This window comes from Perognathus longimembris, chromosome 13, assembly GCF_023159225.1.
Source record: "Perognathus longimembris pacificus isolate PPM17 chromosome 13, ASM2315922v1, whole genome shotgun sequence".
In the NCBI taxonomy this organism is placed as follows: Eukaryota; Metazoa; Chordata; class Mammalia; order Rodentia; family Heteromyidae; genus Perognathus; species Perognathus longimembris.
In genome coordinates this window covers 1,718,895-1,740,871 of record NC_063173.1, presented here as the reverse complement: position 1 = coordinate 1,740,871, position 21,977 = coordinate 1,718,895, and the positions used below count along the sequence as shown (strand labels likewise).

The following is a 21,977-nucleotide window of genomic DNA, read 5'->3' as shown; positions in this document are numbered from 1 at the left end:
GTCTTCCCCCTTCTGCAGTCCCACCCCCCAGCTCCCTCTCCCTGGTGGCTTCGGGGCTCAGGGGGGATGGAGTGGGGGTGTGGAGCTTGTGCAGGCCCCGAGCATGCCGGACAGGATGGGTCCCCCAGGAGACCCCAGAGCAGAGCAGGACCAGCATGGAGATACCTGCTAGATCTCCTTTGTACCTCCTGCCTCCAACGCGGGCTCCATCGGTGTTCAGAGCGCCCCAGCTGGAATGGGCGCCGTGCCACAACGGACACGCCATAGTCATCTACGCAAGTCGAGCTTACTGAGTGACCTTGGACGGCCTCCGCGGCTCTCCTGGGCCTCCGCCGCTCTCCTGGGCCTCCGCTGCTCTCCTGGGCCTTCGCCGCTCTCCTGGGCCTCCGCGGCTCTCCTGGGCCTCCGCTTTCCCTGACAACCTATTTGAGGGACAACATATTTTCCCTCTGGTTCTACCATCCTTCCTGGGTATTTCTGCCTCATCGCGTTTGTTAAAATCACAAGGTGCCTGTTAAAAAGCCAAGGACTTAGCTGGGTGCTGGTGGCTCACACCCGTAATCCTAGCTACTCAGGAGGCTGAGCCCTGAGGACCGTGGTTTGAAGCTAGCCTGGAAAAAAAGTTGGTGATTTTGGTGTGTGTGTGTGGGGGGGGGGGGACAGGGGGAGTCCTAGGGCCTTGAACTCAGGGCCTGAGCACTGTCCCTGGCTTATTTTTGCTCAAGGCTAGCGCTCTACCACTTGAGCCACAGCACCACTTCCAGCCTTTTCTGTGTATGTGGTGCTGAGGAATCGAGCTCAGGGCTTCATGCGTGCTAGGCGAGCGCTCTACGTCTAGGCCACATTCCCAGCCCTGTTGGTGAGATTTTTAAATGTCCAATCAACCATCAAAAATTCGAAAGTGGAGGTGTGGCTCAAGTGGTAGAGAGACGGCTTTGAGCCAAGTTAAGGAATAGCTCTTAGGCCCCGAGTTCAAGCCCTGGAATACCAGAACAGTAAGAACAACAACAAAACGCAGAGGGGAATGGGTCCCTTTATGCCAGTCCTCCGTGCCATAAGCAACGGCTCATGGGCTGTTCTGGCTTTACATGGTGTGAACCGGGGCTCTAAGAGGGACAGGGACAAAGGCCTGGGGCTGTTGTGGGAGCAGCTTCTGCATGGAGCTGGGCCCCAGCTACTGTGACTATAAGCTACCTTGGCCACCTTTCCCCTGCCACCCCAGGTCAGCTGGCCCAGTTGGGTCCCGATCAGAGCAGCTGCAAGGCTGAGATGCAAGGTGAGTCTTTTGCAAGGTCCCTGCCACACCTACGTCTTGGTTCCTGCAAGGTTAGAAGGCAGAAGCCAGTGTTCCAGGACTGCCTCGTTTCCATTCCGTGTGACTGTCCAGTCTAGCATTTGCAGAGTTTCTTGAGAGTTCTAGAAGCAAACAGACTTGCTTTATTTTTATTTTTTATTTTTTTGCCATTCCTGGCTGGGGCTTGAACTCAGGGCCTGGGCCTCTTTGCGCTAGCATTCTACTACTCAAGCCACAGCACCACTCTGGCCCTTCCTGAGTAGTTTACTGGAGATGAGTCTCATGGACTGTCCTGCCTGGGCTGGCTTTGAACCACAATCCTCAGATCTCAGTCTCCCGAGTAGCTAGGATGACAAGCGCCGGCCATCCGCTCCCGACTCAGCCTTGCTTTTCAAACCCCGAGTCTGCCACTCTTCAGTGTGGGAACTGGAGCAAAGTATTTGCTCGCTCTCTCTCTGGTTTTCTCAAGTGGAGAGCATCTTTGTAACACAGAATGAAGTGAGCCCGTGGTTAATGTGTGCATCTCAGGGCTGGTACGCACTAGACTTTCATCAGCGAGTAGTCTGTTGTTGTTGTTGTTTGCGGATGTGTTTGTTACTCCAGGGGCTCAATATTTCTTCTGTTCTTGCTACCCCCAAGTCGCCAGCACCCTGGTGTAGAGTGGAAGGAGTTCCAGGCCAGCCCCGCCCACTCTGCGACCCCAGCCCCGGGGCCGTGGCGCAGCGCGAGCTTGCTCCTTCCCCACGCCGTGCGTGGCACAGCGCCACGTCCCACGCGCGAGCAGGCCTCCGGGCCGCCGCCCTCGGCGCGCTCCACCTCCTTGTCTGTCCTTTCCTTTCTCCTTCCTTCCCTTTCCCTCGTTCTGTGCGGGGTTTGAACCCGGGGCCTCGCGCTTGCTTGGCGTGCTTGCTGGACGGCTGCTCGGCGGAGCCACTCCTCTAGCCTGGCCTTTAGCCCGTTGTTTTGGAGATGGCGTCTCCCCACCGGGCTGGCTTTGAGCGGGCCTTCTTAGCTGGGCTGGCACTCGGGGCCTTGCACTCTCCTCCTCCCCCAGGGGCGCCGGTGCTGGGCTGTGCACTCGCTAGGCAGCCCCGTGAGCCCCCGTCACCCCTTCACTGCAGCCCCCCCCCAACACAGCTCCGCCCCCCTCCAGCTCTGGGCCTTTGGGGTTCCCTGCACCCACCCACGTGGTCAGAGTCACCCCCTCCCCCCCTCCGCCCCTTTGCCCTCATCTCAGCCTGTAATGACCTTACAGACCCGGGCACGGCTTCCCGTCCCCCCTCCCCTCCGCACGGACCTTGCCGGTACGCGCCACTCCTCCCCGGCACCTGTCTCTGGGCCTGAACACAGGGCATACGCCAAACACTTTACAATGCTTTTTTACTTAAAGCTGGGGTGCACCGGCACGGGGGTGAGTGCCTGTGATTCCAGATAAACGAGAGGCGCGGTGAGGGGAGTCGCCGTCTGAGGTTAGCTTTGGCAAACACGTCAAGATCCTACTTGAAAAATAACCGGAGAAAGGCTGTGGCTCAAATGGCAGGGCTCTACCTAGAAGCGTGAAGTCCCTGAGGTCAAATACCAGTTCCTAGAGGGAAAAGTGGATATTTAAAAATTCTGGGACTGGAAACATGGCCTAGTGGTAGAGCGCTCGCCTAGCATGCACGAAGCCCGGGTTCGATTCCTCAGCACCACATGAACAGAAAAGTGGCGCTGTGGCTCAAGTGGCAGAGTGCTAGCCTTGAGCAAAAAGAAGCCAGGGACAGTGCTCAGGCCTTGAGTCCAAGGCCCAGGACTGGCAAAAAAGAAAAAAATTCTGTAAATGACAGAGGTTGAAAGTGACTTTATCTGAGAGATGCAGGCGCAGGTGGAGACGGGGGCTGTGGACTTCCAGATGTGTGCATCTGCATTGGCCTCCCTGCTTCCCGTTCCTTTTTCCCATTAAGCTCTGTTTTAATGAGTCTCCAAGTTTTGTGATAGGCTTTTGCTCATGTTTCTATTGAAAAGTACTGACTTTTAAAAACTAACTTATGCACACACACGCGCACACACGCGCACACACACACGCATGCGCACGCGCACACACACACAGCCCACAAAACATTTTCCTTTCCTTCTGTAGGTTTCACGCTGCGTTGTTCTCATTGTCCAGTCTTTCACTATTAAACTTAAATGGCCAACTCGGACAGGGTTTTGAGACCTTTCTTCCACCGCCGCTTCGGCGGCAGTGGCAGGCGTTGGGGACAATATCCACGCTGCCTTCTGAGCGAGCTTGCTGGGCAGACTTGGGGGCCCTGCCCGTCGACGGCTTTGACGCCCCCCCCCCCCAGCAGCCGTCTGCTCTCAGGACCAGCACGCTGACCGGGCGCAGGCGAGCCAGGGGAGCCCCACACGCATGGGCTTGCCCGGGCCCGGGGGGACCACGGCAGCATCGCCGGACTTGAGGAACCGGGGAACGCGGTACCGACATCCCCGCCCGAGGGGCAGGCGCAGAGGCTCGTGGGGGGATAGCGGGTGAGAGGACGCGACCCGAAGCCCGGGGCGGGGTGGTTCCATGCTGCCGTCTCCACGGGGACTTTCCTCCCGAAAGGAGCCCGTCCCCACCTGGGCAGCCTGCTTCCTGAGCTTCTCCTCGCCCTCCCGTGGAGGCCGCCACGTCTGTAGATCAGGTGTCTTAGGGGGTCCTCCCCTCCCCCTGCAGCTCACAGAGGGAGGAGGAGGGAAAGAAGCCCCTGCGCACCTAGAACAAGCCAGGCTGGCGGGAACAGCGTCCCCCGGTGGGGCACACGCTCCATGGCGAGGGAGAGACCTGGACGCCCAGGCTACTGCTCTATCTTCAACTTTTTTTTTTTCCCCTGGCCTGGGACTTGAACTCAAGGCCTGAGTGCTGTCCCTGAGCCTCCCTGTTCAAAGCTAGCACTCTACCACTTGAGTCACAGCTCCATTTCTGGCTTTTTGGTGGTTCGCTGGAGATAAGAGTTTCACAGGCTTTCCTGCCTGGGCTGGCTTTGAACCTAGATCCTCAGGTCCCGGCCTCCTGAGTAGTTAGGACGACAATGGGAGCCACTGGCGATGGGCCACACCTGGACGTTTTTTAAACTTTATTCCCCCCCACCCCCGTCCTGGGCCTTGGACTCAGGGCCTGAGCACTGTCCCTGGCTTCTTTTTGCTCAAGGCTAGCACTGTGCCACTTGAGCCACAGCGCCACCTCTGGCTTTTTCTGTGTGTGTGTGTGGTGCTGAGGAATCGAACCCAGGGCTTCACGCATGCTAGGCGAGCTCTCTACCACTAGGCCACACTCCCAGCCCACGCGTGGATTCTTGCCCGTCCCCTTAGTCAGACGGAAGGCCATGTCCGACCCTACCTCCAGTGGCTTTCTACCTTGCGTGGCCACAGTCTGGGTCCCATCTGGGGCTGGCCACAGAGTGTGCCAAAGGCATGTCTTCGGAGTGTGCGAGGAGAGGGGCCGCCCACAGAGGCTGGGCTCACACCCGGGCTGGCACACTCCTAGCTCCTTTGTCCCAGAGTTCTAGTACCCCCGTGGCTTTGCACCGTTCTCCAGGGAACGGGCTTCCCACCGCTCGGTTAGCCCCCCGCCAGGCCTAAGCAGACTCCTGTGCGAAGTCTGCCAGCCAGGCACTGTCCTCGGCCTGCCCTCCCTTCCTCCTGCCCTCCCTCTCTTTTGTTCCTCTTTCCTTTTCCGCTCTCCCTCCCTCTTCCCTTTTCAACCCTCATCACTGAGTAGTGGGGGGGGGGAACCCTGAGTTCAGGTCCCAGGGGAGCGGCTGGTGCTGGCTCGCCCTGCTTTTCTCCTAGGAAGGCGGCAAAGAGCAAAGGAGGTGCCCCACGCCAGCAGCACAGCCTGCCCCCCCCCCCCCCCAATTCACAGCGAGTCACGCGGACTTGCTGCTTCCCGAGGCCCGGGGCTCGGCCGGCCTCCTGCGCGGTGCGGATGCTGGGAGCTGCCCCCGTGGGGGCGTGGGGGCGCAGCCTTTCCCGGGGAGCTGGCGATCAGCCCGTGGGGGTGGCCTGGCCCCCTCACACTGGTGGAGGTGGGGTGGGGTGGGGTGGGGGCAGGGATTTGGGCCCCTGGCGGGGTCGGGGCTTGGGAGGGCTGGGCGAGAGGCTAAGGAGGCGTGGTGGACGGCGGGCGGCCACACCTGCCGCCCCGGGGAATGGGGACCCCGCCAGGAGTCTGCCACCAGCATGGCCCCCCCGTGTGCGGGGTGGGGGTGGGGGATAGGACTCCAGGCCTGTGGTGAGGATGACCTCGCCCCCAGCCTGGGGAAGGGCCAGGCCTTGCTTCCCCTGCGCCCCCCGCGCAGCCCAGCCCGCCCTGCACGGCCTCCCTCGCCTTCGGTGCTCAGAAGAGTGGGCCCAAGTCCTTGTTCTCCCGGACCCCGGCAGAGGTGGGGAGAAGCGGGGGGCCGGGGGGGGGCCGGGGAGGCCGCTGAGGGGACGAAGGGAGGGGCTGCGGCTCCCCGCAGAGGGCGGCTCACACCCTGCCCGCCAGCGGCTGGGGCGCCCGGAAGCCGCCCCCCATCCTCCGCCGTCCACGGGCGGGCGGTCTGAAGCCAGGCCAGGCCGAGACGGTGGCGAGCACCGACGTGGCCGTGGGCCAGCAGGAAGCCGCAGCAGAGCCGGGTCTCAGAGCGGAGCACCGGCCTCGAGAACGCGGCGCTGGGGGCAGAGCGCCGGGGCTGGGCGCGCGTCCGGGGTTCAAGCCCCAGTACCGGCACAAAGCAAGCAGACATAAGTGGATGGTCCTAGTCCGAGTCACGGGTCCAGTCCAGACTCAGGATGACTGTGAGGACAGGGTTTCCGGGGTGGCTCGGCTCGAAGGGCACCCCACCAGCTGTACGTGAATGAGACCTCGTCTCTCGACTCCATTCTCCTGGGCCGCACACTCGCGCCTGGCATTAGAACCGTGACGGCCGCGCGCCAGGGCTGGGCACCCGCGGCTCGCGCCTGTGGCCGAGAGCTGAGGGCTGCGGTTCAAAGCTCGCCCTGGGGTGGGAGCGGCCGCGAGGCTCTTCTTCCCAGCTGTGACTCAGTGGTAGCGCACAGGCCTCGAGCAGAAAAGCTCAGAGCCAGCGCCCAGGCCCTGCGTTCAAGCCCGGCACGAGCGCAATAAAACAAAAGCCCGTTTCCAGGCTCCGGCACCGTGCGAGGGCACACCAGGGCCCGGACGCCATCGGTCCCCCCCCGCGCCCTCGTGGCATCCCGAGTCCGTCTGTGCCGGAGGGACGCGACCGACCGCCGCACCGCGGCATCGCTGTTGAGAGGGAAGGCAGGGCGGCCACGTTTCCCCCTTCCCATCGGGTCCCGGCTGGATGGAGTCTGAGGACATTGCTGAAGGGAAGATGGGACCCCAAAGAAGGCGAATGAGGCGGGTGGTTCCCGGGCGGCACGGCTTCGTGATACCCCAACTCCCGGGGCTCCCGGCCCCCAGGACGCTGCCAAGCCGGCAAAGCGCAGGTGAGCTGCGTGCTGGTGGCCGATGCCTGCGATCCCAGCGACGCGAGGGGCTGAGAGCGCGACGCCCGTGACTCCCATTTCCAATCAATCACCAAAGCCAGGACGGGAGGTGGAAGGTGTGACTCGAGAGGGAGAGCGCCACGCTTATGTGGGAAAAAGTGTACTGAGTTCAAGGCCCAGTACCGGCACCAAGGGAGAGAGAGCGAGAGAGAGACAGACAGACAGACAGACAGACAGAGAGACACACACACAGAGACTGACAGAGACACACACAGAGAGAGAGAGAGAGAGGTTAAGTGATGTTTCATTATTTCATTCGACTCTGGGCACGAGGGAGCACGAGGCTGTAAGAAAGGCCGGCCGGCTTCTCCCGGGGCCAGGCTGTCAGTGGCAAGGCAGGCTTGGAGTCCAGACCTGGACCACCGGCTGCACTGGGCAGGGCATCCGGAACCAGTGTCGCCCCGCAGTCCGGGAGCCTGGCTTTCTTCATCCCAGCAGAGAGCAGACGCCTCTGTTTATCACTTCACTTCTGGCAAGGGCTGCTCCAATCACCAATTAAGAAGAGAATTGTTTCCCAGCTACTCAGGGTGCAGAGATCAGGAAGATTAAAAAAAAAAACAAGGCCCTATCGCAACCAATAGCTGCGTTCCGTTCCATTGCGGCTACAGTGTAGCCGAAATGGGAGGATCACCGTCTAAGCAAGACCCTCTCTCAGAGCAAATGGGAGGGAGGTGTGGTTCGAGTGGTGGAGTGCTTTCCTGGCAAAGGGTGAAGCTCTTTCGCACCCCAACAACAACCCACTCACACACACAAAGAATCTGCTCCTAGATTGGCACTTCTGCTCTCCAGTTTCTCTTTTTCTGCATCTTTTTTTTTTTTTTGGCCAGTCCTGGGGCTTGGACTCGGCCTGATCACCGTGGCTGGCTTCTTCCCACTCAAGGCTAGCACTCTGCCACCGAGCCACGGCGCCCCTTCTGGCCGTTTTCCATATATGTGGTGCTGGGGAATGGAACCGAGAGCTTCATGTGTAGGAGGCAGGCGCTCTTGCCACTAGGCCATATCCCCAGCCCCTTTCTGCATCTTATACCCTGTGTTTAATAATGACTTGCATGCTACATATACACATGTATACACCAAAAAACATAACTCTCCTGTATGCCCAATTTAGAACATCTTGACGACGGAGTATGCGATATTAAGTGATGAATAGCTTTGAGAATTAGAAGAACTTCTTTCCTAGCTCAATAAACACAATCGTCCTCACAAATACGGCGACTAGCCTTTAAAGAAGCGTAATAAAAGAGAAGGCACAGGGCAGGCGGCTGGACCGTACGGCATTAGCTTTGCTAGAAGCAGAGCCCTGGGCTGCCTGTAGCTGCCGGTGTATGGAGGGATTAGAATGAAAAACGGCTACCTGAGACGCCAGCTAAAGCCTCCCCCCCTCCGCCCCCCCCCCCCCCGGTGCAGACAGCCGGCCTGAGGGAGGTGGTCACTGGTCAGCACCACCACGGGGCCCATGCCGCACCTCGGTGGACTCCAGCTCCCGGGGAAGCGGGGGGCCAGCTCCTGCCCCCCGGCCCCCAGCATTGCTCTCCAGAAAAACATGCCGTGCGTGCGTCGGGTGGTCTTGAACTCAGGGCCTGGGCGCTGTCCCTCAGCTTCCCCCCCCCCCCGGGTTAGTGCTCTACTTCTTGTTCCGCAGCTCCACGTGTGCCTTTCTGGAAGGTCACGGAAGGGGCCCCTGCACTTCCCCGGCCCCGCTCACTTCACGTGGCGAGCCCCAGAGCACGACAGGTGCGCCCTTAGAATCCGCCCTTCAGACCAGGGGCCCCACGCCGTCACCTCGCACGGGGCTCCACAAGCCGCCTAGCCAGTTCTGAAGCACAGCTCCCCCCACCGCCCAGGCCTCCGTCTCCCCCCTGTGAAAAGGAGCCAGGAGGGCGGAGGACTGCGGCTGAGCCTCGGCCTTCTCTGTCGCGTCCTCGAACCCGCGGCCCGTGTGGCAGACGTTTGGAGCTGCAGGACTTTGGCCCCCTAGTGACTTGAGTGGGGACGGTGCGGTCTCTGCGGCTTTGGCCTCACAGCCCTCCTCCCTCTCCATCCCATTCCCAAGCTCGGGGAAGTGGCTTAGTCAAAGCTACACAACTGCTTCGGAAACCTAGGATTAAAAACAACACCCCTTTCTGTGGGCTCAGAACAAGCTGTCCCCACAAACCTCTGACCTGGTAAGATTCCAACGCCCTTGTCCTAAGGGCCAGGTACGCAGGTAGGCCAGACTGAGCGGGGGGGAGGGGGGGGGTAGGTGGGGGGGGGGCTGGCTCTGCGCCGGGCTGGGCGGCCACGAGGTGGCGCTGCAGGCTGGGTGCTTGGATGCCAGGTGTCTGGGCAACCAGGAGGTGGGGGGGGGGTGGTGTGGTCAGGAGGATGCTGCCCCGTTGGGGTAGGCCCTCTGTGGGAGGGCATCTGCGCCCCAGCAGTCTCCACCCCATCCTAATCGGCAGGTTCCCCACGGTCACGGCCTTGGAGAACCCTGTACTCCGCGATCTCCCCCACAGAGGCTCCTTCCCAGGATGCACCCCCAGCCCGGCACGCTACGCCTCTCCGTGCCGGGGAACGCGGGGCCCCCAGGAGACGGGAGATGTGGTGGAATGCAGGTCAACCCGGCCCTACCTTCCTCCCTACCGTCGGGAACACATCTGGCTCTGGGGCCCCCCCGGGGGTCTCCCCCACGCCTCTGCGACACACGGGGGGCTGGCTGGCTTGGGCTCCGGGACTAACAAGAAACGGGGCTCTCTGAAGAGCACTGATGAACAAAGGTCAAGTTCCCTGGACGGATGCCTGTGGCTGGAACGTTCTGGATCCGGTGCCACTGACCCCTCACCCCATGACCTGGTGCTGAGCCCTGTGGATTCTCCAGGGCTCTGACGGCACCGAGCTGCTCTCACAGCCAGACATCCTGTGTGTGTCCCTCCCATCTCAGGAACGAGAGTCCCCGGGGCACAGACGGGGTGCGCGCGTGGGGTTCGGAGCCAAGGGGGCATCACCGAGTCTGTGGGGGCCGCTGCGGGTGGGGGGCACCTGCGGGCTGTGGCCGGTCAGGACACGGTGGCCCCGAGCCAAGGCGCCCGGGGGGGGGGGGCTGGGGGTGAGCGCTCGCTGCACGCGGGCGTGGGGCGCGGTGACAGGGCGGAGGGAGCGGCGTGGACTTCAGCGAGACAGAAGCTGCGCCCCGGGTGGGCAGGAGCCGAGGGGGGCTGGGCCGGAGCCCGGCAGGCTCACGGGCATCGCCGACGGCGGCAGGCCGCGCGGGGGCCGGGCCGGGCCACGCTCCTTCCCTCCTGTCCCCGAGTCCCTGGGGAGAATCAGCTTCCCGGGGCGAGGCCTGGCCTGACCCCCTGGTGGCCCCCAAGGCCAGCCCAGTGACTGTCAGTCCACACCGGAGGGCTGGTGGGCACAACCCCTCATGGTGTTTATTCAACCGAGGTCGGCGCTGAGCGGGCAGCGGGTGAGGGAAGTCACGGTCTCGCGGCCTCGGGGCATCTCTGGGACCGGCCCCGACGCCCTCCTGCCTGGGGCTGGCGGGCTCCCCTCAGCGGGGGCATCTCTGGGACTGGCCCCGACGCCCTCCTGCCCAGGGCTGGCGGGCTCCCCTCAGCGGGGGCATCTCTGGGACCGGCCCCGACGCCCTCCTGCCCGGGGCTGGCGGGCTCCCCTCAGCCGGTGCCTGGGACACAGGATGGTCCAAGTGAGCGGACGCAACTCCTGACGCCACCTTTCCCCCCCTGCCGGCAGGGGCGGGTGCGGGGAGGGCTTGAGCGTGACAGTCCATTAAAGACCACAACTCTTTATCAAATGAAGACAGAGGGGGCCCCGCCCGGGAGGCTGAGGCACCGGGGAGCGGACGGGGGGACCCCTCCGGGGAGCTCCCGGCCAGGGGGGCGCCGTCTCCTCGCAAGAGCATCCGCAGGCAGGGCCTGGGGGGGGGGGGGAGGGAGCACATTCCCGGTGGATTCTGGGGTGCTCCAGCCCAGAGACGGGCAGATCTCAGGCCGGTGTCCTGAGCTCCGGCGGCTCTCGCACGCGCTGGGCCACCGAGGCCTTGTCAGGAAAGGGCGCGGGTGGCAGCGAGGAGCAGCCCAGGAAGGAGAGCGGGAGGGGGGGCAGGGGAAGAAGGCAGGAGGGTGCCGAGTACCCCCTCTCCCAGGCGGGAGGCGGGTTCCGGTCACGCCCCAGCCCTGCAGGACTGCTGTTGGCAGGTGTGCTCCGGCAGACCCGTCCTCTGCTCACGAGAAGGGCCGGGCAGGACCCTCCCAGCCCCGCCTCTAACCCGGGCTCTATCCAGGATTCGACAGGGAAAGGATGACGTGGGCCTCAGGGTCCCCAGCAAAGAAGGGGTACCCCGGACAAGAAGCTCCTGGCCCTGAGCGAGGCGACGCCCCCCAGGAGACCCGCACGCCTCCCTTCGGGGGTCAGGTCAGCCCAGACGGGCGCAAAGGCACTTACGGGGGGGGGGGGGGCTGGGGAGGGGACAGGGCGTTGCTTGGCATCGTTCAGGGACTGGCCGCAGGGAAAGGGGCAGACTCTGTCCTCGGTCACAAGGCCCCCGGGCCCCCGGCGGGCGGCTCCCGGGGGTCCCCGCAGCGCAGGGCCGCCTCGGGGCCGGCGCCGGGCCGCCGGGGGTAGGCGCCCTCGCGCACCAGGCGGCGGCAGCGCCGGTCCCGGCCCAGGCGGACGCTCTGCAGGCCCGGGAGGTGGAGGAGCAGCTTCTCGGGCAGGGCCGCCAGCCCCGTGCCCGCCAAGTCCAGCTCCTGCAGCGAGTCCAGGCCCGCGAAGACCTCGGCCCCCGCCCACGTGAGCCCGGGGTTGCCCGACAGGTCCAGGACCTGCAGGCCCCGCAGCCCGCGGAAGGCACGCGGGGCCAGCGCGGGGAGGGCCCGCAGGTTGGCCAGCGACAGGTGCGTGAGGCCCTCGAGCCCCGCGAAGGCGCCGGGGCCCACGGCGCCCAGCGGGTTCCCCTCCAGGCTCAGGTGGCGCAGGGGCAGGGCCCGGAGCGGGGGCACGGCGCGGAGCCGGTTCCAGGCGAGGTTCAGGCTCTGGATGGCGGGCGCGGGCGGGCCGGCCCGCGCGGGGGGCGGGAGCAGGCGCTGGAGGAGGTTGTGGGAGAGGTCCACGCGCAGCGCCCGGCCGTGGCCGTGGGCGGCGAGGGCGGACACCGCCACCTCGCGGAGCCGGTTGTGGCTGAGGTCCACCTCGCTGAGGGGGCAGCCGGCGAGCGCGCCCGCGGGCAGGGCCGCCAGGCCGTTGTGGCTGAGGTCGAGGGCCTCCAGGTAGCGCAGGCGCGAGAAGGCGGTGGGCGCGAGGCTGGCCAGCAGGTTGCGGCTGAGGTCCAGCCCGGCCAGCGTGGTGTAGCCCGGCCCCGCCAGCACCGACGCGTTCACCGCCCGCAGCCTGTTGGAGCTCAGGTCCAGGTGGGCCGTGTCCAGGGGGAGGGGCACGGGCACGATGTGGGGGCCCAGGCCGCTGCAGTCCACGCGCGTCAGGCTGAAGCTGTCGAACAGGCCGAAGGTCTCCACCTCGCACCGGCACCCCGGGAAGCACGGCCGGGCCGCCTGGGCTCCGCTCGCCGCCGGGAGCAGCAGCAGGGGCAGCAGCAGGGGCCACGGCATGGTGGGGGCTGCGGAGAGAAGCACAGGAGAGGGCGGGTCGTCACCCGCCCCCCCCCCCCCGGACGCGGGTCACGTGACGGGACCCCGGGCCCTTTCCCCCGGGATCCTCTCAGGCCCGGCCCTCTCTGGTAAAGGGGTCCCACCTGGTGGGGTGGGTGGACCCCGGAAGGGCGGAGGCGAGCTGCCTGCTCTGGCTCAAGCGAGGGAGACCTGGAACCTTCTGAGCGTGCCAGGCGGAGCGTGGGGTGCCCGGGGCCCCGGGCTGTCACTGAACCCTGCCATCGGTCTGTGAGGCAGAGGTTTCCACGTGCATGCTGCCGCGAGGGAACGCAGCCCCAGTGGGGTTGAGAGCGGCGCAGGCCGGCACTCGATGGGGTGCAGACACGGGAAGCCGCCCCTGCTCCAGCCTCCAGACGTGACTGTCCCTCCCTGACACAGCCCCGTGGCCTGTGCTCACGAGTCAGCACCCTCCCCTTCCGACAGAGACCCGGGGAACACCCAGCCCCAGCTCTTCCCCGCCCACACCACCAGCACACACCTCCCACCCTTCCTCTGACCCTGCGGGGGCTGCTGGGCGGATTCCCCGTCACACAGAGGAAGAGAATTCCAGAGACCTGCGGGAGCAAGGCAAGATCAGAACTCAGACTTGCTTGATCCCCAAATCTCCATCCAATTTTGTCTGCAGCAGGCCCGGCAGGGGGCTGGTGCACAGGCAGAGGGAGGAGGACCTGCCCTCGGGGACCCAAGCCCCAGGGCAGGCTACTTGCCCTCTCCAGACTCCAGCCACCCTCTCTGCCTAGCATGGCAGGCCTATCTAGTCGCATCTCGAGGCCACTCCCACTCCCCTGGCTACTCAAGGCCTGTGTTCATGTCCACTCCCACTCCCAGGGTGCTGGCACGAGCAGGAGAACCAAGGGAGCACGCAGCAAGGCAGATCCCCGGGCGGGTGGGGTGCTCACTCCCCTGGGAGACGGGAGAAACCTGGTCACGTGGGTGGTCTGCTCTATGCCTTTGACCCCTGCCCGCTCCCCTTCCCCCTTGCCTTTGGGGGGGGGGCGTGGAAGTGGGAGGGGTGGAGGGAGGAGGGGGTGGCAGGAGCAGCTGGATAGGGTTACCAGCCCTGCATGAAACTTTCAAGTGGTGGCCACTTGATCTGCGCTCTGGCTCTGGCCTGGGCCGGGAAGGAGGAGGCCCCTCTTTCATAAAGGCCAATTTGAGGATTAAACCCGGCCCAGGTGCATCCTGGGCTTGCTCCCCGCCGGGGCAGGGCAGAGCATTCCAATGTTTATAAGAAAAGGGAAATATGAAGTTGCTCTCGGCCCCCTTTGTTCATGGGGCGAGGGCTCCTCACCCCAGCCCAGCCTCCCTGCTGGGCGGATCGGCCCGGACGCCCCTTCCTGGGTTAAACAAACACTACAAAGGGCCCCGGGATTAGTCTTCGGTTCCCGGAGGTGATTATACAATGTGCCCATGCAATGCCCAGCGGCTTCTCGTGGATTCCTGCGTACGTAACCGGAGGCCCCAACACGGCCGCCCTGTCCCCTAGCCCCCAGCCTGTCCTCCTCAGCCCAGGACAGCGCAGGTGTACCAACCCCCAAAGAAACGCCTGAGGAGCTCTGGAGCGGTGCCGAGCGCAGCCGGGCCCCCCGTGGGGCAGGGCGGAGGGGAGTGCACACACAGACACACACAGACACACACACACAGACACACACACGAGCGCAGCCGGGCCCCCCCGTGGGGCAGGGCGGATGGGAGTGCACACACACACACACACACCCCCACGAGTGCAGCCGGGCCCCCGTGGGGCAGGGCGGAGGGGAGTGCACACACAGACACACACAGACACACACACACAGACACACACACGAGCGCAGCCGGGCCCCCCGTGGGGCAGGGCGGATGGGAGTGCACACACACACACACACACCCCCACGAGTGCAGCCGGGCCCCCGTGGGGCAGGGCGGACGGGAGTGCACACACACACACACACACACACACACACACGCGCGCAGCCGGGCCCCCTGTGGGGCAGGGCGGACGGGAGTACACACACACACACACACACACACACACACACACACACACGAGCGCAGCCGGGCCCCCCGTGGGGCAGGGCGGATGGGAGTGCACACACACACACAGACACACACCCCCACGAGTGCAGCCGGGCCCCCGTGGGGCAGGGCGGACGGGAGTGCGCACACACACACACACACACACACCCACGAGTGCAGCCGGGCCCCCGTGGGGCAGGGCGGACGGGAGTGCACACACACACACACACAGACACACACACACACACGCGCGCAGCCGGGCCCCCTGTGGGGCAGGGCGGACGGGAGTACACACACACACACACACACACACACACACCCACGAGCGCAGCCGGGCCCCCCGTGGGGCAGGGCGGATGGGAGTGCACACACACACACACAGACACACACCCACGAGCGCAGCCGGGCCCCCAGTGGGGCAGGGCGGACGGGAGTGCACACACACCCACCAGGGTGACCTGGCCGGCACAGCTCCCAGGGTGCTGGCTGGGTCAGGCCCTTGCTCGGCCCCACAGGGCCAGCACCTCTCCGGGGGTCCCTGCTGTCAGGCCTAGGTCCAGGGCCCCGGTGGGCAGTAGCCGCGGTGACCGCCAGAGCCAGCCGGTCCTCACCGCTCCCCAGGGACACCAGGAGGCCACGAAGGGTCCCAGGAGTCACCTGCCACCCTGTGCGACGCCGGGGCCTTGCGGAGGAGGTGGAGAGGAGCCCCTGGGCGAGCAGGGGCTTGTGAGGATCGGGGACCCACGTGGGACAGCCACAGCTGTGTGGCCAGGGGGAGGGAGGCTCCCCAGAGAGGGGACCCCCGGCCCTCCTCCCCACCTCCCCGCACCGCATGCCAGAATGCTGACAGGCGCAGGCACAGTGCAACCGTCTCCAAGGACAGCGGGCCCTGGGCTTGCTCCTGCTCCGGCCCGGACTGTCTCCACCACGAGTCTCCTCCCACCTTCTGAAAGTTAACAAAAGCACTGACTTTACTAAGTTACTCAGTAAATCTAAAAGCGTGGACTTAACTGGACAAGTCCACGTCGGGGTAGGTGGGGGGTGGGGTGGTGAGGACACCAGGACCCCTGTTCTCCCGGGACTTACTGACCAGCAGTGGACGAGACCTACTCACAGGGAGATCACCCAGGCCAGCCGCAGACCCAGAAGACTTGGATCTGTGTGACCTTTCCAGCTTGGTTTCTTTCCAGGCCTAGTGTTCCCATCTGTGAAACAGTACTAACACTGCCTCCCCTGCGTTCCGTGCTCTGCCCTTGGAAGACAGGGAGAAGCACGTGAGCCATCCCCAAGGAAGGGTGAGGGCGAAGAGAGATCGCGGGGCCCAGACTCATCTTTCTACAAACTCTGACCTGTGGGTAAAATAGCTACTGATCAACCAGGTTATGGAAACAAGAGCAGGAAGACCAGGGCTTAGAAACCACACCCAGGGGCTGGGGATATGGCCTAGTGGTAGAGCGCTTGCCTCGTATTCATGAGGCCCTGGGTTCGATTCCCCAGCACCACATAGATAGAAAACGGCCAGAAGGGGCGCTGTGGCTCAAGTGGCAGAGTGCTAGCCTTGAGCAAGAAAAAGCCAGGGACAGTGCTCAGGCCCTGAGTCCAAGCCCCAGGACTGGCAAATAAAAATAAAAATAAAAAAATACAAGAAATCACACCCATCCCTGGACTGGAAGACATGCCAGGCCCTGAGGTGCTCATTGTTGGGCCTGCGATCTTGAGCACACAGTAACTCCAAGGGAAATCTGCTGGCCAGGCACAAAGGGCATGGCCCTCCCAGCCACACTAAGTTCTCCCTGTGACACCGGGGCCCTGCTGTGAAACACCCTTCGACAGCAGCTCTCACCGCCTCACAGACCCGCTGGCGTGTTGCTCCTTTGAGGGACTTGGTTTTTCCCCAGGCTTGGGGGCATCTGTAAGCCGTCCAGGCCTCTCTCTCCCTCGCCCAAGCCCCCATGGAGATCTGACCCCTCCATGCTGGTCAGAGCGGCCACAGCCAGCACCCCGAGAGAGTCTGAACAACTCTCAGTCTCTGCTTGGGGGTCCCTTCACTCAGATGCCCCTTGGGCATCCAGTCATCGGTGGCCGAGGCCCAGAGAGGGGCAGTGACCGCAGGGGACGGCGGAGCAGGGCCCGGGAGCAGGGATCTGACACCTCGCACAGCCCTGCCCCCCCCCAACCGCGGAACAAAGCCCGCCCTGTGCACACAGGCTGCCCGCCCTCCGCCGCTCACACCTCAGGCTCTATCAGTGCCCTCCTTCAGAGGCTACTGAAAAAACGCGGTCATGTCAGACACATGGCGGGAGTCACGTGGGGCGGCCCCGCCTTCTCTACCTGAACGCCCCTCCCCCTCCAGCCCGGGAACCGGGGCCAGGCCTGGCCGGGCGCACCGCCACACAGAGCCACACAGAGCGGAGGGTTACAGAGCCGCGGGACGGAGGCGCGGGTGGGCATGGGCCTTCGCTGTTCAGCTCAGACGCGTCTCGGCCCATTGAAAGCAGTCACCGTACTCTTCACGTTCCCACCCGGGTTCCCAACGCAGTTCCGTGCACCAGCAGGCTCATGGCTTCTGCTGTCTGTTGGCAAGGTCCCAACTTCCCGTGGGGTTAGGTGTTCGAGCCCAAGCGCTCCTGGCCCCAGCTGCCTGTCTTGGTGTAGCACGATAGCCCTCTCCCCGGCCACTTCCAGAGGAGCCTCGGCACGGAAACCAGGCGGGCAGGGGCAGAGCCATGGCACCCGCCTGCAACAGGCATGTTTGGCCCGGGTCGGCTGCAACTCAAGCCTGGGTGGTCCCCCACCCGACTCTCCTTAGTCATGAGCAAGCTGACGCCACCGGAATCCCCAGGTGGAAATTTCATAAGTGCTCTGCCCTCTGACCACTTAGTCAGCTCTGGAAATGCAAGGCTGAATCTCGGGGCCAAACCCAGTCTCAAGCGCCAGCTCTGCGCAGAATCACTGGTGCCGCCCATCTGCACACCAGCCCTCTGCGGACCTCACCGCTGCCCACGGCTGGGCTGGGGAGGAGAGGAACCAGAACTCGTTCCAACCGGAGCTCTTATGCCGCCCTGCCTCAATACACAAGTGGGCTGGCTTGCGGGGACAGCTTCGGGCTGCAGGGCTGGAATCACATGCTTACTTCTGTTCTCCCGCGTGTGAGGGAGGGGACCCGGGTTAACTTCCGCACCCATGGGCCTGAGCCCTAGGCCTCGCAAGGAGCAGGCACTATAGGAAGACACACGGTGCATCTGGAACATGGACTTCAGTTACCAAAGGGCACCGCAGCCCGTCCCGTGCTTCCTCTTCGGTCACCGTGCAAGATCAGCTGTTTAAAGCTCGGCCGCTGGGCTCAAGACCCAGGAATTGCAAACCCAGCTCCTGGCCTCCTCCCTGACACCATCCCTGCAGGTGGGAGTGACGGCCCAGCACCTCGCCCAAGGAGGATCATCCACAGGGACATGGGCCCATGCCCAGTGCTATGTTCTCCTGCCAGGAGATTGTCAAATTCCTGTTAATCGGATACCGCATGGCAAGACCTGGGGAACGCAGTCCAGGCAGAGAAAGGGGGTCTGGCACCCAAGTAGACTGAGCTTCAATGCTAAGGGGCCTCACCTGCTGCCACGATTGTGTGAGCTTCCCTCCTGAGTCGGTGTGCTCACCTGTAATGTGGAGAGAAGCCCAGTCCTGCTCCGGTGGGTCAATGAATATTAGCCAAGGAAAATAAGGACTCAGTCTGGCTGGCACCCACACGCGCTTGCTGCATGTCAAGTCCTGCCCCTGGCAGGTGACTACGGGGCCGGGGAAGAGAACAGAGGGAAGAGAGCAGAGCAGGGCAAGAATCCAAAAGTCACTCCCGGAGGCCTCGGATCCTGTCAGTGCACCTCCAGGGCACTGATCAAGCCCTTCCAAGGACACGAGGAAGGGGAAGCTGGGAAGGTGGCAGGGTCCAGAGCAGGCTGAAGCAGTTTTGCTACCTAAGACAGAATGAGGACTTGACGTCAACCAGCAGCACTCTTGCACAGGTGGGTCTGTTTTCCTCTCCCTCATCCCCAAGTCCAGGTGAGGCCCGAGAAGTTTTGAATCAGCCTTCCACGGGCCTGGACTCCAACCACTGAGTGCCAGAGCGTACCTCTCAATGGAAGACCCACGGCCTCAGCACTGTGCCCCGTGTCAAACCCATTCCACAAAGGCAGCTTCTCAGGCTGGAGGGCTGCCTCCGCACAGGCTGTTTCTTCTAATTAAGATGACCAGGGAACTCTTCTTCTGTCCACCACAAACTCCCCCTTGTTTGACTCAAGCAATCAGTCCCTTCTGTGAGGCCTTCCCCATTTACCTGGCCCTTCGTCCACCGAAGGGCCCCCTGGGCTGCCCATGGTCTGCGGCTATCTACAAATCCATGTCCACCTCCTCCCCCGCACGGGGCCTTGGCACGTACAGGTGGGTAGAACCGGCTGGATGAAATGTCAGGAACCAAAGGCTTCCTTATGCTTGAGGACTCTTGCAAGACAGTAGAACTTGGCCAAATGGTGAAGCGAGCCCTGGGAGCGGAGTAGAGGTTGCTTCTATTGTTGGTGTAACCCAGCAAAGGTCTCACAGTGTGATACGTACTGCAAACTACTTCTTGTCACAGGAGCACATGGGAGCCACTGTCTTATTCACCCTTCCCTACAGGGCAGTGGAACAGGAGCTACTCTCCTCACCTGAAGAAGAAGACTGAGGATGAGAGAGGCAAATTTACTTCCTCCAGGTCACAGAGCTGCAAAGCACCAGAATGAAAATAAAACCCTGGATCTTCTGATTCTAAGAGGACAGAATATTTTGTCTCCAGATTGGTTTCTCCAGAACCCATAAACCACAAGAAGATTTCTTAGAAGTACCAATCTCAAACCGGGCACCGGGGGCTCACACCTGTAATCCTAGCTACTCAGAAGGCTGAGATCTGAGGACTGCGATTTGAAGCCAGCCCTGGCAAGAAAGTCCATGAGACTCTTCCCTCCAAAACACTACTCAGAAAAAGCCGTGGTGCTGTGGCTCAAGTGGTAGAGTGCAAGCATTGAGTAAATGAAGCCCAGAGACAGTGCCTAGGTCCAGAGTTCAAGCCCTAGGAATGGCAAAAGAAAAAAAAAAAGTGCTTGTTTAGATTCTCCTTGATCAGTTCTCCTCTGAGTAGTTTCAAATCTCAGCTCACAGTAATCCTTGGTGATTTGGCCTCTGTCTTTTCTTCCAACCTCCCTGACTTCAAGACCTTGTATCTGACGGTCCACAAAGCTGACCACCTACCTCTGTCTGTGCTGTCTCCAGAACACACGAAGTCCTCCATTCCAGTGGGGGCTGCTTCCCCCCTGCCTAGGAACTGACTTGGAAACCCTGACAAGGTCACAAAGCCACAGGCTCTGGCAGGCTCCTCCCCAGGCAACACCCAGGGAACCTGTTTTCCAACGGGCTTTTGACAGGAGACTTGCAGGGTGGGCTGGCACTCCCAGCCTCATCCTGAGAAAGGATGGGTGACTGCTTCAATGGATCCCTCTGCTTTCCACCAAAAGTTGTGATTAAAGAAGAAAGTTGACCTGGACTTTGCCAGCCCTCTGACTAAATTACAACACATGCAGATTTGGGGATCTCAAGCCCTTGGAGCCCCCAGAGGGGAGCGGCTGTCCACACCTCCCCTTCCAGCAGGTCAGGGAGGGAGGGGAACCGCCGGCACGGGCTGCGTCCTCCCAGGTGAGTTACCCGTGGGGGGGGGGGGAGGGCTGGGGAGGTGATCAGAAAGGATCCCTGGACACGCGGGGTCAAGAGACCAGCGGGGCGGCGCTTCTCAGGCCGGGGTCGGGGAAGGGCGCCGTCGGAGCCCAGCGTGGCCCCGGCCGCCCCGCCCCCCCCCCCCCCCCGGCTTCTCCCACCCAGACGGCGGCGGCCGACGGGGCCCCGCGGGGCAGGCCTGGCTCCCCGCCTCCGGGATGGCGGGGCGGGAGGAGCCCGGGGCCGGAGCCCCCCTCCCAGCCAAGCAGATGGGTCTCCCGCCCTCCCCACCCCCCCCCCCCCCCCGCCACACACACACCCCGGGCCGTCGGAGACGCTCCGGGTCCGAGCCCCGGGCCGGCCGCGCGTCCCGCCCTCCGCCCTCCGCCCCGCGGGGTCCCGGGAGCGAGTCCCCCGCCGCCCCGCCGACTGCCGGGGAGGGGGCGGAGGGCGGCCGGGCCCCCACCCTCTCGCCCGGGCCGGGGATCCAGGCGGGCGCCCGAGGAACCACAGCAAAGTTTGAGTCCGAGTCCGGAGGCCGCCGGCAGGCCGGGGCCCCGGGGGTCGGGCGGCGCCGGCTCCGCGCGCGGCCCCACGGACACGTCGGCGGCGGGGACCGCGCCCGCGAACCCGCGACGCCCGGCCCGACCCCGGGCCCGCCGAGACCCCGGGCCCCGCCGAGACGCCGGCGCACGAGCGCGGTCCCCACAAAGACCCCGCGGCGGGCGGAGGCGCCTTTGTCTCGGCGAAGCCCTCCTCCCCGGCCGGCGGCCGCGCCGGACACCGGGAAAAGTTGAGGGGCCCCCGCGGGCCCCGCCCCGCCCCTGCCGCGGCCGCCGGCCCGGCCCCGCGGCGCCCCGCGCTCGGGGACCCGCACGCACCTGGAAGGCTGCGGCCGCCGTCGCCGCCGCCGCACGCTCGCCCGGGCCGCCGGCGCGGGGCCTCGGGCCGGCGCTTTTCTCCGCGCGGCGCGCGCGGCCTCCGCCCCCGGCTGCGGCCTCCCGCCCGCGGCTCCGCCCCCTCCCGGCCCCGCCCACCCTGCCGCGGCTCCGCCCCCTCCCCGACTGCGTCCTCCGGACCGTGGCTCCGCCCCTCCCTGCCCCGCCCACCCGGCCGCGGCTCCGCCCCTCCCCGGCTGCGTCCTCCCGCCCGAGGCTCCGCCCCTTCCCGGCCCCGCCCACCCGGCCGCGGCTCCGCCCCCTCCCCGACTGCGGCCTCCCGACCGTGGCTCCGCCCCCTCCCGGTCCCGCCCACCAGGCCGTGGCTCCGCCCCCTCCCGGCCCCGCCCCTCCCCGGCTGCGTCCTCCCGACCGCGGCTCCGCCCCCTCCCGGCCCCGCCCACCCGGCCGCGGCTCCGCCCCCAGTGGCGGCTCGCGCGGGCGACCCGGAGTCTCAGGGAGTGTCGCCCAAGTGCAGGCCTCTCCCGGCGCGCTTCCCGCCCCGCCCCTCGGCCGCCCCTGAACCCGGGTTCCGCCCTAGGGAGCGTCTCAAAAGCGCGTCGCTCCCGTCGGCCGAGCGCCCGGCTCGCAGCGCCTCCAGATCGCCACGACACCCCCTCTCCCCCCGGCGCGCCCCAAAGATCGCCACGACCCCCCCATTCCCCCCGGCGCGCCCCAAAGATCGCCTCCCAGATCGCCACGACCCCCCCATTCCCCCACCCCCGGCGCGCCCCAAAGATCTCCGCGATGGGCGCCCGGCCTGCCACCTCGGGGGAGTCGCCGGAGAGCCGAGGGTGGCGGGGAGAGGGAAGCCGG

General features: G+C 64.5%; 1 protein-coding gene across 9 annotated transcripts; it reads right to left on the bottom strand.

Moving 5' to 3' along the window:
- Positions 1-10,265: 10,265 nt before the first annotated feature.
- Tsku (tsukushi, small leucine rich proteoglycan) lies at positions 10,266-21,134 on the bottom strand. 9 transcript variants are annotated; one of them, XM_048360529.1, is made up of 4 exons: positions 19,144-19,471; positions 18,219-18,458; positions 18,097-18,183; positions 10,266-12,443 (listed from the first exon to the last, which is right to left on the bottom strand). In XM_048360529.1, exon 4 carries the CDS (start codon positions 12,433-12,435, stop codon positions 11,362-11,364), a length of 1,074 nt encoding a protein of 357 aa, XP_048216486.1. In that variant the 5' UTR covers positions 12,436-12,443; positions 18,097-18,183; positions 18,219-18,458; positions 19,144-19,471; the 3' UTR covers positions 10,266-11,361. The 9 variants fall into 9 exon arrangements, with proteins under 9 accessions (XP_048216486.1, XP_048216487.1, XP_048216490.1 ...); XM_048360530.1 differs by lacking the exon at positions 19,144-19,471 and adding an exon at positions 18,889-18,904; XM_048360533.1 differs by lacking the exon at positions 18,097-18,183 and having other exon boundaries at positions 18,366-18,458.
- Positions 21,135-21,977: the final 843 nt, after the last annotated feature.